Below are 20,906 nucleotides of genomic sequence, written 5' to 3'. Positions count from 1 at the left end.
TTCAAAACCAGAGATGTAGAAATCTGCTTGTTTTACTGGGGAAGGACATTTGCATTTTTTTTCTCTCTAAAGGAATTGGGTTGTTCTTTTGGCTCATTTTACTTTGGTACTTTTTGTTCTAATATACAGAGCTTGATCAGCTTTGATCAACTGAAATAGCTTTAGATTAGCAAGCTTTGACTTTCCAAGAGTTACGCATGGTGTTCCCATCGAAAGGGTGGTGTTGGTTGTGTCTAAATGCCTTGGTCTGAGTAACTGTCGTGATTTATATGACAGAAACACTTAGATCATGCATGGAGAACAGTGACTACTTCAATTTGGCCCTTCTAATATGTCAGGTAGCTCACAGATGAATTGCCACAGTTTTAATTTCTGCTTAACAGCATATATTTATCAAAGATGGATTGGCAGCAAGGGATTAGGGATTTGTCTTAGGTACCAAATCACATAGGGAGGATTCAAAGGATTAACTCATAAACAACACTGCACATCAATTAAGCGTTTTAACTACATTTTGGAAATGCTTTATTAGCACAGAATGTCATGGCTGGATCTCTTCTAAAGAGTAGTGTTTACAAACAGACTGTCATTTCCAATAGACCTGACCTTTTCTTTAGACAAATAAGCATTATTTTCTCTGTCTAGACCTGAGGAAAAAAGAAATAAAAGGTAAATGAAATAAAGGGACTATATATATATAAGGCAACCATTTCGCTTTTTCTTTGCATTACAACATGAATTAATTAAATTGTGGCCTTTGTTATTATAACTGTAATGAATCATTAAACTATATTATGTAATATATTTTTACTTTCATGATTGCATTTTTATAACTCACTATTGTTACATGTTCTTAGACAGACTTTGCAAAACCACAACACAACAGCAAAAAACGGAGACCAGAAAGCCAAAGTCAGCAAAACTCATTTATTGTAAGTTTACATAGATAGACAGTTAAACTTCGAAAATATTTGTGTTGTTGTGAACTAGGAATCTTATTGCAGTCTCCTTTGGGGAAAAAAGTCTCAAAATTTAACTTCCCTTGTTCCAAAAGTGATTTTCAAATGCCATATTATTCATTGAACATTAATTAAAGAACAGCAGGATAATTAGTAGGATCATCAATATTACGAGAAACATTAGATTGCACCAGAAGGGGGCAACTTAGCAAGAAACACTTTAGTTTTTCTCAAGTAGTGGAGATCATAGAGTCAGGGGGTTGGGGTGGAGGGAATACATCCAAAATGACTCTTAGGGGATATAGCTTTAAACTATTGTTTGCAAACACATTATTCTATATTTATTTTATTAAGGAAAGACAATAGGATTCATTTGAGCCTAGGAGCCGCCACCAGAGATTTTCCTGTGATAATTACCCAGTTTCTCACAGGAGGGAAGTGGTCAGCCATTGGTCATGTGTAGCTTGTGTTGATGTCTCCAGCAGATTTGAAATCGCCAAAGATTCCCTGCAAAATTTACCCTCTGGGTCTGGGTTCATGAACAGCTATCCTATTTGAAAGCCAGCCATTGCTTGGGGTTTTCAATGAGTATCTTATCAAGTACCGTCTTCGTTATCCCTCGGCCGAGCATCTTAGGAACGATATTGGTGAGTATATGGGAATAGCCGTGACCTCCATACTTCATCAGTCGGTGCTTTGTGTGTATGTCGTGGGCCACGAGGATCCGATCTTCATAGCCCTCCTCCACCAGGAACCGGACCCTGTGTGTGTGGGGGAAATGTTAACTCATTACACACCAGCAGTCTCACATTTTAGGTGTTGCCTTTCGCTCCTGAACATATGGTGCTTTTAAAGACTGAATTTCATTGTAGCATCTGTACCAGAAGACTCTAAATGAACACTGCGTGGTGAAAATGCAGGTGTTACTTCATCCTAATATGAATGAGATCCTCATTCTGTGCACACAGGAATTTCAACCCTGTGATGATATTTCTGACAGTGTCTGGCAATGCTGTGCTAAGGACAGCTTCCAGAGTTTAGGCCGTTTGAGCGCATGGCCACAACAGCAGTTCACTGAATAATTTTATATTTGTCTCTCCTCTTTAAAATGCTTGCCTTAGGCTCAAGTTTTGAGACACTATTCTATCTTTTTCTCTTTAAAGTCAGTGGGCGTTTGTGAGTAAAATATAGAAAGAAAAGGAATCTTCATACGAACAAAAACACTTTGAGTGAGATCAGCTGATTTTCAAGTGCAGGGTCTGTGCTGTGTTGTTATGCAGTCAATGAAAATGGATTGACATAGGGCTCTGCATTCCAGTCAGCTGTCCCTCTGAAGTCTACAGGAATCTTGGCTCGGTAGCAGTCTCAGAGCATTAGATGAAAATGACCAAAAGTTTTTAGTTTGTCTTCCTTGTTAACAAGGCTGCTAAAATAGCAAGCTGTTCCTTTAAATCCATAGTCAGTTGACTAAAAGACAGCTTCCTGGCTGTAAAAAATGTAATCCTCTTTGCCTAGTTAAGAGCTGTAATCTGCAGCATGAGTCACCTCATGACAGCCACCATCTGTACGTGTCTGCACTCTGGGCAGTGCCTGTCCCTGACCACCGTGGGCCTTTGAAGTCAGAGATGCAACTTGCAAACAATGCCTCGTCTTTGGGATGCTTGTACAGTCTTGTGAGTATCAAGAGTACCAAATGGATGTAGGTGGTACCAAATGGATGTAGGTGGTACCAAATGGATGTAGGTGGATGTAGGTGGATGGATCATGCTCCTCCTCTGGGGACTGACTATTTGAAAGGTTTTCTTTTGTTTTCATAGGTAGATAGGAGCATTGCTTGATATTCTCTGGCATGAGTCCTATTTAATAACTACTGTGACACTCATGGGACACTACACACAAAAAAATCCAAGGCACACAAACCTGCCCTCTGAGAACCTTTAAGATAAGTTACAGTTGAATACTAGACCAACTTGAAGGTCAAAGGAATGTAAGTACCACCAAGAAGAGCCAATCCGGGTGCTCGGTGGTAGAGAAAGCAGCATTCAGCAGGCACACAAGGACGCCATGCCTGTTTAACAGCTGCATGGTGCCTGTAACCTCATTTAAGCCACTAAGCTTATTTGGCTTGTTAAAGCTGGTCCTGAAATCTTGATCTGTAGTTACTTTTGAACACACTGCATTTCAGGGGACTAGATAAGAGAGTTGTACAATCATTTACCATACACGCACAGTGCTGGACCTCAGAACGACACTGATCAGAATGGGCTGTTACAGTAGTTACGGTAAGGGAGCTTATGGGATGCACGTGCTGCCTGGCTGATTTTTTTTTCCAGAGCGGTTCTCAAGGTTTTACATCTTTGTCTGAGAACTGAGTTGCAGATGTAGCTCAGCTAAGCTGGCGGAGCTCAGGCCTACGGTACCATAGGCCCTGGCCTCAGTCCCCAGTCCTGCCTAAGAAGGAGTGGTGGAGGCACACAAGTCTGTAATGCAATCCACACCAGAGGCTGAGGTTGGAGGAGCTGGAGCACAGGAGGGCTTTAGGCTCACCCTTGTCCTCAGGCCACTCTGGGACCACCTGGGCAACTTCAGACTTTTTCTTTTCAAAACAAAAGAAAAGCTGGGGCATTCCTTTTCAAGCTCAGGATGTAGCTCAGCGGTCGCTTCTCTCGGACATTTGATGAATCATTACTACCATGACATATATACCAACAAACAAATTCCTATAATATACCTTTGTCTCATCTTGAAACACAGTGTTTTCACATTGGGAAGCCATTGGAGAGAATATGATGGATAGAATGGTTTTAGTTAAAAATGAGAACCCTACAAAACTGTAACACTACCCTAGAAAAGAAGAGAAACTTGGAGTCCTTCTCTCCCTATTTTGGCTAAACTATGAATAAATTCATTTCCTAGGGGGGCGGGGAAGAACTCGTAGAAACCACAATGCAGGCAGGGATCCGGAGCTGTGCTAGCTCATGAGCAGGATAATATTATTGTTCGGGAAACATAATCATATACTGGCCATGATTGCAATGTGCCTGGACATGCCTACACCAAGAGTTCATCTCTCATGGTATGGCACCATGCAGAAGAACAGGAGGTACAAAGAAGCTGCCAGAAGGGAAGAACCACTACAGACGAGAAGACAAAAAATCACAGTAATTATAGCAATACAAATGAGTTCATGTTTTGCAAACAAATATTAGAGAGAGACTACAAAGTGTGAAAAGGCAGAGATATAATAAGATTTGAGAAATGGAGCATAAGAGTGAAGGCAGGTGTTAGACACAGAATTGCTGCTGCTGAGAGCCAGAGGTAGGCAGAAGCGTGCATCTGTGCTCCTGCACTCAGGAGGCTCGGCTGCAGATTCGCATAGCTGAGAAAGACTGTGCTTAACTCACAGGGACAGTGGGGGCCGGAAATGCACACGACCCCAAAGGGCATTCAGTTGTTATCACTGGCTAGGTACAGTGAACACATGCATGGTACTGGTTTAAGGACAGCCAAGCAAGAAATATGTACACATAGATACAGCATACACAGATATTTTTATATTTACACACATATACATTATTCAATATTTAATGCATAAAGAATGCTTACATTTGGCATAATAAGAGATAACTAAAATTACAATTTTGTCCTTGATTTCATACACCAAAGTTGTTAAGAAGGATGAATTGTGAAGCCATCAGCCATTTTCCTACTACCACATTACCCTTTACCAATCCCCCTTTCTTGTCCCAGAAGGCCCAGAAGCCTCCCAGAAGCCACAGTGAGCAGAAGCCACACCCCACTGAGCAGAAGCCACACCCCACTGAGCTTTAGCAATACAAAGCAGATCTAGAGGGGAAACTTCTCATTTCCAAATGAATTTAAAATATATTGAGGACATTCATCATGAAAGATTTATTGAAGATCTGTTTGGAAAAGAATTGTGTGTGTGAGTGTGTGTGTGTGTGTGTGTGTGTGTGAAAGAGAGAGAGAGAGAAAGAGAGAGAGAGAGGGAGGGAGGGAGGGAGGGAGGGAACAATCAGGCACGCACATGCATGCTGGTGTCTTTGGAGGCAAAAGAAGGCATCGGATCCCCTGGAACTGTCCTTAGAGGTGGTTGTGAGTCCCTGACGTGGGTGCTAGGAACCAAAGCCCAGCCCTCTATAACAGAAACCCTGCTAATTTCTGAGCTGTTGCTCTAGCCCCATGTTTTGTTTTGCTCATTTGTTATAAGATGATGGAAGATGATGAACTACTACAGCCTATTATTTTAGAACCCAAGTCTGCAGACAAGATAGGTTCACCTCTAAGTCGGCACAAGTTGGTAGGGCCCTACAGAACCCTGCTTGTCTTTACTAATTGAGTTCCTGACTATGGAAATTAAGATCATGAAACAAAACACAGTATAAGCAACAGTAGAGTCTGGGGAGATGGCTCAGCAGGCAAGCACTCCCCACAGAAGCAGAATCATCGGCATTTCAGATCTTCAGCACCCACACAGACACAGTGGACAGCGACAGTGGCCCACTTGCGATGCCAAGCTCGGAAGGTGGAGTCGGGGATCCCTGCTGCAAGCTGGCTAGCTAGGCTAACTGAATCAGCAAGCTTTGGGATCAGCAAGAGACCTGTTCAGTACATAAGTTGGGGAGCTAGGAGGGAGAGACTCCTCATTAACATCTGGCCTAGGTATATGCTATGAGGACAAAAAGAGGAAAGGAATTTGCTTGCCAAAGAACTAGATCAAGTATCAAAGCCAAAAAAAAAAAAAAAAAAAAAAAGACAGCGTCGGTGGCCAGGTTGGAGTAAGTAGTTTGTTTATGTGGAATAATCTTCTCTTTACACAGCTATCCCTCCCCACCTAATGACACGGAAATGCAAGCACACTTTACTGTCACTGGGATCATCAGAGACCAGTGCCAACATATACCAGCCTAGGGAAGCACAGAGATATGACAGTCACCTTCCTGAGGAGCAACCGTCAGCTGCTTTGAAATAAACAGGAGCTTGGGATATTCCCCTCCTCCCCATGGTGTGCATGCTCAACTACTGATGCCTGTCTCCGAGTGTGGGCATCCCTTCTCAAGTCTGGTTTTGCTTACTCCCTTCCCAGCAGCTCTCTACTCAGACCCCACACTTTCGTCCTTGTTATCACAGGATCTCTCTCCCTGATATCTTAATCTCCAGTTTCCCATGCTGGTTTTACCACCCTTTATTCTGTCTCCACTCACCCCGTTTTTCCATATGTATGCACCCACTTCCTTATAGTCTCTAGCTTAACTTTTCTGTTCTGTTCTGTACCTAAAGACGTACACATTTCTTCACATGCCTTACCTCACTCAGCCCTCTGTTCCTCTGCCTCTCAACTACACCTTTCCAATAAAAATCCTAATCCTAGATTTCCGTAGGTGTTCACACTTAGTGCCTCTGCTCACGCTGCTTCACTGACACTGTCATCCGATATTAAAAGCATCTCTTGGTAAGACAATCAGCAACCCTGGGCACTGGTGCTGACCACAGTCATGCAGCCATGGTTTCCAGCCTCACATGGGTCTCTGACACGTGCGTACAATGCGGCAGCCATTCCTATTCTCCATCCCCAACAAGAGCCTGCCTTTAGTCTATTCCTTCCCCCCCCCTCAGGAAACAATAATGCCTACCTCATAGGAAGACTGGAAAGCACAAAGCTATTTGGCCTCTGTTCCTGGTCTCCTTGCTAAGACGTCTATCTGAGTCAGCATTACTGTCTGCTCCCAGCGTTCAGAATGCAAAGGAGATATACTTTCACCTCACTTTCTAATCACTCCCCCAGGTCCCACCTACTTGTCTCCTTAGGAGTCTGGGTCAATATTACTTACCTTTCCAGTATTTATGAGCGAACATTAATTTATTCTTTCCATATGCAGTACTAGACTTTGATATAAAAACTCTGTTTACTGTATTTTATATAAGTTCTGTATCAACCTCTTGGAATTACCTTTCGTTCTCAGGCCCATTCCCTCTGTTTCTGTCCCTCTCAATTTCTGATCTTCAGCTTCATAAGCCATACAACGTTGGGGAAAGCTTCTCCCGTTCACCTGGTGTCTTCTAGCCTCGGGCCGCACCTCCATTTCCCCCTATTGCTGCAGTGTTGCAAGGAACAACCTTCGCATTCTCCTTCCCTCCTTTTCCTCAGCTCTCAGTCACCCCCCGAGCCTCCCACTGAGACCACACTTGCTGACCATGAGAGTCTCCTAATTGAGATCCCGCGGTTTCCCTTCAGCCTTGATTCCCCCTGATATCTACTGCGTACTCTAGGTGTTCGGGCCTTTGGCTTCAAGCCTGTCTTCTTACTGAGGTCTGTTGCATTTCCCAAAATAGTATCAACTTGGAAACATTTCTACCTGTCCACAAGATGCTGGGGTTGACTCCATCTATTCACTATCCGTGTCCCTAGGTCCCTGTCCTCTTTCTTCTCTTAGTGACCTCATCTGTTCTCAAGATCTGAACAACCGCCTATGAACTGAGTATGTCTACTTTTATGTCTTAGCCTAGACCGCTGCTCTGAACTTCGCCCCCCAATGTTAGTTATTATTTTAGGGGTAACAGTGCTTAGCTGCTCCTAAAGTTTTCTTTACTAACCTCAGATATATTTCTTCTCTCAGGTTTCCTATCTTATTGCTTTTAATCTTCAATCTTCATGCCACCCCATGACCAAGAAGACACAATGTACCCATCTTCTATCCCATCAATGAATGAACGCTATCCTGGTCTGCTTTATCCCCCCATTAGACAATTTTGGGAGGTTGTCATGTATGGTGTTTACATGTGGCATTTTATCACTTAAGTTGTAATTACCACTTTAATGGATATATTTTAGTAAAGCATTTTAAATACTAGTTGTAGAAAACCTTGGCTTTCGTTAGTGTGATCAACCCGAGGAAGGAAAGGAGAGTTGATTTCACTAAGGGGAAGAGGGGAAAATGGCTTTCATTCTGTTCTTGTCATGGCAAGGTAGGGTATTATCTGTTTCTTGTCAGTTGTCCATCTGCTCCGAACTTCTAAGGCTCTGCTGGCTTTAGCCTACTTACTGTGACTCATTTTGTTCTTGAAATAATATATAGAGATTTTTCTCCCTGGAACAGCTCAGATATATTTTTCTCTGCCAAGGCTGCTTCAGCCTGCTTACTATTTTCCAAATCTTTGCTAATACTCACCCGGATACAGCAAGCCAAAAGGGCTGGCAGAAGAGAATGTGGTGAAAGTCTCAGAATATTTACCTTCTAATTCTTTTGTTATCATCGGGCATATCAATATCTGGGCTGAACTGGTAATTAAGGAGCTCCGTACCAAAGAGATCATATTCCAAGTAGCAGCCAAGTTGAGCAAACTCCAGCAGCTCCTTCTTATTAAATATAGACCTAGAGACAATAAGACAGACATATTGCTGTTATTAAAAGCATATACTCTACATGTATGCAGTGGAGTTTTATATATATAACCTTTAGGGACTGGGGAGATGGATGACTCAGTGGGTATCAGGAGCACTTGCTGCCGAGCTTGATGACCTGAGTTCAATCCACCCTAAGGAAAGAACTGATGCCCACAAAGTGCCCTCTGCACTGTGTTTGTACTCCATGGGATGAGCGTGCCCACACATATACACAAACCAAATAAACAAATGTCACAAAGACCCTGTGAATTGACCCTTATCATGTTCAAGTTCAGTTAAGCTAAGCTCAATTCATTACCAGAAATGTGAATGCCTACCTAGCCAAAATAAAGTTACCATTCTTAAGTCCTTAGGAGCTCCATACTTACACCAATATTTCCACTAGTATCCAAGCAGAATTTTATAACCTTCCTACAGAATGGTTTTTAGAATATGTTTTTATTTCTCTAAAAAATTTTTCCTAGCCTGTATTTTCATCCTGTAGGACTGCTGTGCGCTACGGCGGCTTTCCAAGGTATTTGGTATCAGGTCTCACCAGACCAGTTAGGGTAATCACGCCAATCTGACCAAAACCAGGAAGCTCTTGGCGCATGGTGGCAGAAGGATGATTTTGTTGAGAAATGGTTATGAAATTAGTTTCAAAGCCTATGTGAGTACCATTCCAGCATTTTTCGAAGGGGTGATACTTAAAGCATTAATATGTTTAGGGGGCTAGGGAGATGAATCAGTTTGTGGAATGCTTGAAAAATAAGTATGAAGACTTGAGTTGAGATGCCCAGTAAAATACGAGGCTGAGTGCACATGTAGCATGTCTGTAACCCCAGAACTGCGGGCAGGGAGAAAAAGGAGCAACAGTGAACTCAGTGGCCAGTCTGCCTACCTGAATTGATGAGATCCAGTTCCAGGGAAAAAGCATGTCTCAAAGAATAAGATGGAAAGCAATTGAGGAAAACAGTGAACATCAAATTCACACCTCCACCTGCATGCATCCATACCTGTGCACACTTGCACATACATGTGCACACACTCACACTCATATAAACCCATACACGTATCATACAAACATATGTGCGTGTCTCCTTTTATGATTATTTTTAAAGCAAAATGTATTGTTATTTGTAAATATCTTGACAAATCAGTAGGTGTATTAAAAGTCTTTCTATTTTAGGATACAACCATGCAAATGAAGGAAAAGGATAAAATAAAAACAGAATACAGAGCATCAGAGGGCAGAGTAAAAGATATCTCAAAAAGTTTAGGTTATAAAATCTAAAAAGGGATGCACTGTATCACCCCCAAATAACTTTGTAGACATTTAGTCACGTGGAGAACCAGGAAAGAAAAAAATACATTCTGCCAGAATACAGTCTGGAAAATAATACAGGGAGAGAAACTCCATTAGATGTGGAGTGAAAGCCTGGAGAAAGGAAGTGATTTCTCAGGGCCCAGAATTGGCCTGGGGAAGAAATAAACATGCTAGATTACCTTGTAGGTTCTTAAGGCAAGCTGATGTTTTTATCACTTTGGCAACTTCAGGACCCAAGGATTAGCGCATAATTGTATTCCTATGAGTCAGCTACTAAGCCGTTCTCCCAAACCATGGGACGACCCAGTAAGCTCCCATGTGCCACAGGTGTAAGAGTTACTTGCTTGCTTAGATGCTTCTGGGAGCTGACCTGACCACCACCGGTGGTGTATAGGCTGGCTCCTTTCTCTCCTTTTCACTAATTCACCACGATTTAGAACCCACAGTATTGTTTTAGGAGGGGAGACTATGAAGACTTCCCTTTATACTTTAAAATGTGGCTCACCACTCTTTTAAGGTCTGTTAATACCACCCCTTTCCCACCTTCTTAGCATAGACACAAACTTGTGCTTCCAAAATTGCCAAGCTAAAAGAATACATATTTTTCTTTAGTAACCATATTCTGTTTTTTTTTCCCAAAGAACCATGCTTAAAAAACAAAATATACACAACTAAAATAACACAACAGAGAATAAATTAAGTTTAGTATTTTCTCTTTTGAGTCAAATTTGAATTGTTAATTACTCAGTATGGGCAAGCTACTGCATGGATGAGCCAGAGGAGGACAGAGGCAGCCACAGGTCAGATCAAACTCTTGCTTTTTCTCCTAATACTACCACCTCCTTTCTTTTGGCCCAACACCCTGATATAAGCTTTTCTACATTATAACTGATGTCTTAAGGCATACAAAATAAAAAATATAATAGGTTATAAAGCCACAGGAAAAATCTTTAGTCTCAGTTCCAATTGAAAGTAAGACTAGGGCCTTGGAGGTAGCTGACATTGGTAAAGTGTTTGACGAGCAAGCACGAGGAACTGGATCTGATCTCCAGTATCACATCAAGGGCCGTGAACCATGGCAGATGCTGGTAATCCCAGTGCCGAGGAGGTGGATGCAGACAGATGCCTGGAACTTGCCATAGAGCCAACGTCATCTAACTGGTGAGCCTCAAGTCACAGTGTTTCACAAAGCAAGGAGAACAGCCCCTGAGGAACAACACCTAAGATTGACTTCTCGCCACCGTATGCATGAACACGCACGTACATAAACACCCACGTATGTACTCCCCAGTAGTGCTGTTTTCTCATCTCATTTAATATCTTCCACAGCCCTGTCAGCTCTTGATTTCACTGATGACCTGGAAAGGTGAAATCAAGGTGATGTGCTAAGCTCAAGTTAAAGCTGTGCTAAGCCATTCTCTTAACTACCACACTGTGCATCTTGTCCCACTGCCATTTTATTTTTCACTCAATGGAAAAACCTGAATTATACTCATAGTGAGTGAATGCACTTGTAGTATATGTCACTTTCCAGCATGGCATCTGACTCCTCCCCAACACTATCCTGAAACTATGTGCAAAACAATGAGAACCAAAGGGGGAGCATGTAGGTAAGAAAGGGAAAACTTGAGAAAGACAAGAAAAGATTATCCCGTAGAGAGCTTTACCTGGGTAAGAGTATTGTTAATGTGGTAAGTATGATAGGTCATATTCAGCTTTTCCAGTTATTTTAGTCAAAATGAATGCCATGCTCAAGGGAGCAGAAGGAACAACCGTAGTCACGACTCTTGCTTTCATTCTTTGCACAAGTCTCACGTTGCTCCACGCTCCTTCTAAGTTCTAAGAGGCACATAGGCTCCTCTCACCGGGTCAGACAAAATGGCTGCTTGGGACCTACCATCTCTACTGGCTGCACCCCAAACCTTCTTCACCACAGCTAATGTTAATTATCTAATCTGCTATGGTTTGATTCGAGGGCATGTTCCCCAAAGCCTCGTGTGTTAGAGCTGGACCTCCCGCATGTGCACTCTTAGTAGGGAGAAGCTAACAGAAGGAGAGCATAGTGGGAAGTCTTGCAGTCATTAGGTGTCTTCTGGTCACTGCGGTGATGGTCTCAAAAGTAGTATATTGGGGTGTCAGTCTCTTCTCCTTCCTCTCTCGCCTTGGCTATAACCTGAAGACCTTGCTGAGTGCTCTCCCCCAGTGACATTCAGTATTCACAGAAGAAGAGTTTCAAGGAAATACAGTCTCCTGACAGTGGACTTTCCCTCCATAACAAAGATCCAAACTCTTTTTTCTCTCTTTTTCTTTAAAATTTTTTTCTTTTTTTGAGACAGTGTCTCACTGTGTAGCTCTCGCTGTCCTGGGACTCATTTTTGTAGATCAGGCTGGCCTTGAACTCACAGAGATCTTCCTGCCTCTGCCTCCTGAGAGTTGGGATTAAAGGTGTTTGCTACTACATCTGGCTGATCCAAATTCTTTATAATTTGATGTAAACAGATGGTCCAGCTCTCAGTGGTGCTGTGAAGAACCGCAGGCTGCTTTGTGTTAGGAGGTATGGTCTCCCAGCCTCAGCCATGCGGAGAACACCTGCTCACCAGAGAAGCTCTGCTCAGAGCCATTGACTCTTTCACTGTGTCTCAACAAGCTCCCTGTCACTGACATCTAGAAGACTCGCCAACCCACTGCTCCCTGAACATCTCTTACCTCTGAGAAACTGGTGCTCAGCTGGATGACTTCCAAAGATGGAAGCTGTGCCACTGCATTTTTGCTTACACAAATGTTTTTTCTTCCACTTGGTGAAGGGTCAATCCCAAATCTCAATATCGTTCCATAAAAAACAGATTCTGCTTGACATCCGACAGGTGAGATCTCAACTCCTGCAGCCATCAGCGGCCGCCGAGGACAACTTCTAGAGGTGGAGATGCTCACCTCAGCCAGTCCTCCTTGTTCTAAACTTTATATCCATGGGTAGCTATACTCTTGTCTACTCCAACAATCTCTGTCCTGACTATGACATATGGGATTCCAACATGGCTTCACAGGTAAAGACGCTTGTCACCAAGCCTGACAACCTGAGTTCAATTCCAGGGACCCAGGTTGTACCTCTGACCTCCTCACACATACCATGGCATGCAGATCTACATACCAACACACACAAATATTAATATAAATGTAATAAAAATTGTTTTAAAAAAAGGGATCTTGAATTCAAAAGGGAAGAAAGTCTCACCTTTTGATGAATGAAACAACTTCCATGCCATCTATGAAGCTCTTGGTAATTGCAGCATGATAATTAGAACTTTTTCAGTCAAGGATTTGTTCTTGTCACTCGTACGATATCATTTTATCAGCTGCATACTTTAAACTTTTGCTCTTCAGCTAGTAAACTGATTATATATATATATATATATATATATAAAACATTTATATAGAATGAGCAGACATAAACTTAATAAAATTATATTAAATAAAAAATGCATTGTCATCTCTTAGGAAGTGACATCTGAAGTGATCTGTTTTCATTTTCAGAGCATACTTATACTACCTAGTGTTTCAAGGCTCTAGTGAACATTGCAAGTGAACACTGATTCTGTTCTTTCCTTTGTCCTCTTTATATTCTAGTTTTTGTAATGTCCTGAGGGATTTAATTTAAGGTCAAATTCACCCTGAATGGGTGTCGGAATGTCTGTGTAAAACAATAATTTGGACGAGGTTTGGGAGACTTTGTGTAGAAGAAGTAAGGGTGAGAAGAAAGGCTGTGATTCATGGGTCGCAGCAAGATGGCAACAGTCCCGTTCCCAGTTCACACAACTCCCAAACACATGATGCCATTTCATACCTCCAAGTACACCTTGTGAATTAGCTTAGTAAACACTTACTGTCACCTGTCTTGTGTTATTCTTTACGTTGGGAATACAAATATGAATAAAAACCTTCGTCTGTCATCCAAAGTAACTTAAAGTCTGTGGAAGAAGACAGATGTTTTAAAGTGATAATTACAATTAAATGCTCCAAAGTTTTTTATAGTGCAAATAAATACAAAGTATTATGAAAGAACGGTGAAGAAAGGGATTCACTTGAGCTAAGTCTTGAAATATCTCATTTAAATAAAGTTTGGAAGGGTTTAGGTGCTGCATAAGAGGTGCATAAACCATAGGAACAGCTGTTGAAAATTAAGAAAGGAGCTTATTGCTTTTGAGTGAAAGGCAATAGCTTATCTGAGGTGGATACATGAGAAAGCATCCATCTGTCCATCTTTCCATCCATCCATTCATCCATCCATCCATCCATACACACACTAAATCATGCAATTCACTTATAATTAGTATAAAATTGTTGGCCTCTTATAACAAATAACACACAGCCATGTTCTGTGGAAAATGTAATATCTATGAAGGAAAGGGGACACCTAAACAAATAATAATTTTGTAAGATTTAGCAAGTGTCAGGATAAGAGTACTTCTGTGAATGGGGCTAGTAAAAAGCTTTGGTGAATTGCGCATTAATGGAATACTCTTCCAAATAGACACAAGGAATGGAATAAGATATTAGAGTAGAGTGCCACATTTGTATGAGAGCCTGGAGGCACAGGACACTTGAAACAGTTCTGGAGAATTATGGAAGGTCATGTAGAGCATGGGGTGGGCACCACAGGACCAAGGTATTTGGGTTCTGTGTCTAAGCAGAGGGTACTCATTGAAAAGTTTTAATTCAGAGGACAGGAATATAGTCAGATTTGGATTTAGGAAGATGTGTCTAGTGATTGTAGAGATCGGACTCTGGAAGGGTGCTAAGGAATTGAATCCTTTTGGTAGACTCACAGTGGTTCAGGTAACAAAATAAGGCCTGATAAGTTCAGTCAGCGAGTGAAGAGTGAGTCAGAAGAGCTGTGTTTGGGGAGCTTCGTGAGGTGGGTAGGTGGTAGCACACCTGGACTCCAAAGAGAGAAACACTCACGCTGGCGTTCAGAGTGAACAGCATCGCCATTGGTGAGAATAAAGATGGCAGCGGGAATGACTCACGGGGACCATCAGTGCAGTGACAGGGATGGGGAAGGGGCGATGGACCCGGTCAACTAATTAGTTAAGATTATGTGATTCACAGAACACGGGAGGAATGGATTTTGAAGCACAGAATACACCGAACATATAATTATGCCACATGAAAATGTCATTACAACGAAGCCTGGGCTCTCAGTACCTAGTCCAGTGCCCTCTCATTATGTGGTGCAGTGACCTGGCCACCCGGCATTCGGATTGATGGGTCCCTGAACCTAGAGGTTAGAAACTCCGAAGAGAACTCTGTCTTGCTCACTGAGCCAACACATGAGGAAGTATGGACTGCATTTTCCATGAAAACATACATCCTTGAGCAAGTAAAAATTTAAAAGTTGGCACACACATGCACAGAGAGACATTCATATATACCACTGATTTATTAAAAACTGAATTTTGATGAATTCCCACTATAAAAACTAATTACAAAAAAGTAATTTCTTTATTCCCCCAGCCCCTTGAAACTCCTCAGTTTAAAACCAAAGAATATTTGTACAGACACTGTATGTAGAATGTTTAGTTATTCTATAAAACATTTCAATAGCTACTTTAAATTACTAAACTCAACTAGAAATAGTCATTTAATAACCTAACATGAGATTTGACATCTATGATGATATTTTAAACAAATATATAACTTATTGTAACCTAGTGATAATAATCTAATAAATTAGTACTGAAACCAGGCCGGGTGGCTCATCTCTATAATTTCAGAACACTGAAGACTGAGGCAGAATAAACAAGACTCCAAGGCCACTCTGGGCTACACAGTTGATTTCAGGCCTGGGTTGGTTACGGCATGAGACCCGTTTCAAAAAATGAAAAACATTCTACTTAAAACAATTTTCAAACCCTGCTTTGAAAAATTTTAAGTTTGAAAATTTTTAATTTGGGGCATAGTTCTGAGGATTGAACCCAGGGCCTCCCACATGGTCTGTATCTCACTTCTGCCAGCACCAAGATGGTAGACACTGGTTGATGAATTTTAATTCATTAAAAAAGTAAAGGTCAAAAAATATGAACGGGAAATATTTCCAACAGATTTTAAGATAATTTTCTGTGTCTATTGAATGTTTACTAAGAATATGAGTGTCATTTAAACTTATTGAGAATGGTACGTTAGATTAATATATTAGTTTATGGTCTTCTTTGGAGGGACTTAAAATATCAATGTACCTGTTTTCTGAGATTCTTTTTTGGCATCTTAATATGGACCAGCATTTTCAATATTAGTGATGAACTGGGAATAAAAGCAAAGAGAGAAATAATATCAACTGCTGTTATCTACATTTTCATAAGCATCTTCCACACTTCCAGTTCTGACTGACTCAGTCCCTGTTTGATGATGTCATAGGAAGATGTGATGTCACACTTTAAATGTTATGACAAGGTTTCAATAAAAGGAACGGACGGCCATGAGGAAAAAAAGACCCTTGCTTAAACTAGACTAAAACCAGAAAGCTGCAAAGTGTAATTAAAGCATTGTTTTAAAAGGGCAATCCACAGTTTATAAACTGCAGGAAGAGCTTTTAACCATCACCTTTCCAGCTGCCACACAGCACAAAAGAGGCTGAGGTTCTTGCGTTGAGCAGGGCATGGGTAAGAGAATGACGGTGCTGAGGACAGGGAAGATAAATCTCATGGACACGGTGATCCTATTTGTTAAAATGTCACCTTTCATGTGAATGGTGTCAGAGTCATGACAAATTGCTTCAGGGAAAAAAATTACTAGTGGAAGATTTGGGTGGGTAGACTGGGCTGGCAGAGCTCAAGGCTGAGGGCCGCCTTTTGCCCTGGTATTGGCAGATCTACAAACAGCAATTTGGAATATTCAAAAATATCAAATACTATTGTAATGTAATTGTATTTTCCTACACTGTATTTGTACACAGAAGTTGAACTGCTTTTCAGTTTGTGAAAGGCCTGACTGGGTTTCTTTCTCCATTTCTTCCTCCGTGCCCCTTTTAATTAGGTTCCGCCTTAAAAGGAAACCCATACTAAGCAATGATAGAAAGACATCTGCATGGCACTTTAAGGGCTAAAAAAATATCTTTTCTTGTCTGGGGAGATGGCTCAATGGAAAAGAGCATTTGCTGTGCAAGCAAGAAGACCTGAGTTCAAATCCCCAGAAGCCATGTAAAAAGCAGGCATTGGCAACATACCTCTGTCCCTGTCCCTGGTGGGTGGGGAGCTGCAGGGTTGCTGAAATTTCCTGGCCACTATCTTAGTGCTAGGTTGAGTGAGAGACCCTGTCTCAAGGAGTTCAGGCTTCCATGAGCACATAGGCGACTGCACATACACAGACAAATTTTCCTAACCCCTTTGACACATGAACAAACAGCTTTGGAGGCTTAAATAACTTATAGAAAGTCACTCAGCAAGTAAATAAACTGTGAAACCAGGCAACAGAAATTCATGTCCTCTTTCCAGGGTCCATTCTGTGTTGAATTAATGAGTTTGTAGTTAATATCATCACATAATTTTAACTTAAAATACATTCAAGGTTTGTATCAGTAAGGACTCTGTGAAAATGTATATTTTATGTAAAATGCATTGCTGGGATCAACATGTACACAAAAGCAGCAAAGATGCCATGTTAAAAAGTCCCCAGTTTGTCATGTATGTAATATACACACATATATCACACAGTGACGTTACACAATGAAAACAGAAGACATGTTATCAAGCATTAGTCACTGTAGGAAAGAAAGTGTTATTAGTAATTATTTACCATTAAAAGTTCTCACTTGCTCATCCTTTGTTGCCTGGACCAATTTATTGCTCTTGTTGGATCCAAGCCAAATGATTGACATTGGTTTTCCTGCATGTTAAACGCATGCTGCACATGCTATTCAATGCACACCCAATTTGATGCATTTTGTGCATGTCTGCAATGCATGTACATACATCCTCCACTTTATAAACCGTTGAGAAATGGGCTGTATTTACAGGATTCTAAGCACTGCACACCACTGTAGGTGCACAGCACTCCAATTATTCTTTTTAAGAATGCTGCTGTAGTATTTAGCAATACAAAGATGTTTTGTTCAATTTCCATTTGCCAGACATTTGCTTGGAACTGTTTGTGAATGACTTCAAATCAATTCATTAGAATTTATAGGAATTAAAAGTGTACAGCTCCGTGGATCTTGCAGAATTAATTTTTTCGTGCCTTTTCAAAGAAAAATCTTGAGGTTAAAGGTCACCATAATTATAATTAAAGAATCACTTTGAAAGAATTGCAGCCCAGTGTTTGATATATACATATGGTAATTAGTCACTCAAATATTTGTTGAATGAATGAAGTGATATCCCACTCTTTTCATTTAATTAACAGCACGGGGAAGAAAGGTGTCAAATTTGTATCCTTCCAAAAGTTCAGCCAATTTGGCATGAGTGATCAAAGGCAAAGAGAACAAAATGTTTTTGGCCCATTCCTGAGTTTTTCCTTCTGGTCGTTCAGATACCCTTGGGTCAAATTCCTTTACCCTCCCCAGGGAGTGATTTTCAAAGAGAGTGATGTGCTCTCTTCCTCTACTTAATTATCATGCCCCTAATCAGACTCCAGATGTCCATCAGAACTCCCCGGCTTGTTAAATACATAGCTAAGAAGATAAAAGATTTAGGTATTGCACCTGCCGTGGCCCTCCAGGAAGCTAAAAATTTGAATTGGTGAATGGTTTCTAAAGATTCATTATTTGGACTATGTTTTTTATTTTATTTTATTTTTTTCTCCACTGAGCTTTCTCTGGTAAAGAAATCATTTTGTTGTATATGCTTGGTTACAACTATTCTGATATGGCATTGATGGTAAGCCCTGTTTGAAACTGAATGACAAAAAGATAGCTGTGGTGGTGGGGAGGGCACAACTCTGTAAAGCACACATAACCCATATTAGACTCTCCCCAAGGTGCTGCTGCTGGTAGCCACCACCTAGAAATGGGGCTAGAGTTTTGGAAAGGTGGTAAAATTATTGTAAACGTTCAATGGTGCAAACCCTTTTCCATTAAAAGCCTAAACAAGAACACAGAGGCCGCTGTTATTTCTAATACGTGTTGACGTTGGGTGGCTATCATTGTCCAGACAGCCCCCTTGGGTGTCCCAAAGGGTCAAATTCACAGCAGTCGGCCTGCTCTTTAACAGACTCACGAGCCTTAAAGGAAACAGATGGTTAGGGGAGGGCTTGGAACATAGCAGATTTATCTCATTAAGTTGTTGCCTGTTTAATGACCTTAAGCTGGTAACCAGTGGCCACATGACAAACGTGTTGCTTGGAGGTCTTCAAGGAGATGGTTGTCCACTAACTCTATCCTTTCAGCACCCCAGCTGCCCCCTTTGGATGACTGTGTAACAGCTTCTTGTTCCAGTGTGTGTGGAGTGTCCGTGTGTGTGTGTGTGTGTCCGTCCCCGTGTGTATGTGTGTATTTGCCTGCCTGTCTGTCTGTCTATCTTCCTGTCCATCTGGGTAAATCGTAATGCAGATTTCATAAACCTTCAGAAATAATTAACAGCTTCCATGGGATTGTGAGCACACTAAAACATTTTGTGTCCTCCCAGGTGAAATCTACATTTGAATGGAAAACCAAAGTAAGTTTACAGGCAGGCAAGGCAAGGCTCACCTCAGAGCCCTCGTGATATAAAGTGAGTCAAAGGCTCGGCGGCCACCCCAAACCTAATAAAGCGCAGCTGCAGAACCTTCTGTCCTGTGCCCGGAAACAGGGCGAGAGGAACGAAATGGTGTTATGTTTGATTTGGAGAGTTTTAGAGGCGGCTCTTCTTTTTCTGTGTCCCCCATTGTGTCCAGGCTCTTTTGTGGGTTGTCCCCATTACAAAGAGCTGACACCCCTGCTCTTTCAGTGCAGCCCAGATTGTGTGCACTGCCCAGCAGAGCTCAGACAGCCTGTGGAAAGCTGACCTAGTCAGACTCCGGCCTGGCAACTGGTCTGCTGGGAACAGTCACTTCAAATAGCTACCACTTCCTACATCTGCCTTTATTTATTTATTTATTTATTTATTTATTTATTTATTCTGTTACCTTATTTGGTTTGTTTTCAAAAGCCATTTTCCCTGGCTGCTTCCCCATGGAAATATTTCAATGTATGTTTTTGTCATGCACTGGGATCCCAAAGGACCCATATAAGGGCAGAGTGGGTGAGTGTCTAGCAATTGCCTCAGGATATGCCAGAATGCTCAGGCTTGGCTGGTGTCAGGGCAACATTCCATTCCATCTTGAGCCATCCAAGAGGGATGGCTGAACTTATAGCCAATGGAAATCAGGTAATATATCTTTATCATTTAATATAAAGGGTACACATATATATGTGTGTATATGTAATGTGTATATATATATATATATATATTTCACACATTTCACTATATATATATAGTGAAAACATGTGCATACCACTAGGAAATAAATACTAGGACTTTTTAAATTGTTTGATTTTTTTTATAAGCCAGGAAATATTGTTGTGGTAGTCCAGGTTTGTTTCACAATTTACAATGAAAACTTATTTTTTATTTGTGCCCAGCATAATTTTCTAACAATGTCTAACTTTGGGAAAAAAAGGGGGGGGTAGTACGATTCTGCTTTCAGGAGCATTTTGATCCAGTTTCAAGCAGTGTGGCAGACTAAATGTTCACAGACAAGCTTTCCAATAGAGTCCATGTAAAACGCTGAATAAAACTGAAGAGGAAAAAAAAAAGGTCTCATGTTTTTAAATGTTTGGTTGGGGCTGCAGGCAAAGTTAAGACTTTTTCAAGGGCAGCAACAAGGGAGGACAGGGGTTTAGGAAAGCACTGTGTGGCAGGCAGGGCTTCGAGAGCTAAGGGAGACAGGGCTTGGGACTGACCAGGGAGGAAGATCATTCTGAAGACGCACGGAAAGCTTCCCCATCACCAAAACCAGCATCGATTAGTGCCCATGCACAGGGAGAAAGACTGAGGTGAAGACTTCTCTAGAGTAGATATTTGCCTCTGTTTCAACTGATGAAGCAGGGAAAGATGGGAGAGGAAGTCTTGAGAACCTGTAACCACAGGGTTGTACCTAACAAGTGTAAGGCTGAGAATTCATAGTGCACATTTCAAGATGTAAAGGATCATAAAAAGCTGTATGTCTTTCTATTTGCTTGAAGTATTTAGCATTTGGATTCATGGAG

General features: G+C 41.4%; 1 protein-coding gene across 3 annotated transcripts in view; it reads right to left on the bottom strand.

Annotated features, from left to right (window-relative positions):
* Nucleotides 1–913: 913 nt before the first annotated feature.
* The window catches only part of PTER (phosphotriesterase related), a 61,362-nt gene continuing 41,369 nt past the window's right edge, over nt 914–20,906 (bottom strand). For all 3 annotated transcript variants that reach the window (XM_084782998.1, XM_084782997.1, XM_084782999.1), the window contains exons 4-5: nt 8,213–8,353; nt 914–1,720 (exon numbers count right to left, since the gene is read on the bottom strand). In XM_084782998.1, the coding sequence (XP_084639124.1) occupies nt 1,510–1,720; nt 8,213–8,353 (352 nt within the window). In that variant the 3' untranslated portion in view covers nt 914–1,509. The remainder of the gene's footprint in view (nt 1,721–8,212; nt 8,354–20,906) is intronic.

This window comes from Acomys minous (genome assembly GCF_964271855.1).
Source record: "Acomys minous genome assembly, chromosome: 5".
Taxonomy (NCBI): Eukaryota; Metazoa; Chordata; class Mammalia; order Rodentia; family Muridae; genus Acomys; species Acomys minous.
Note: the sequence above shows the minus strand (reverse complement) of the source record. Positions and strands in the feature narration are given on the sequence as shown.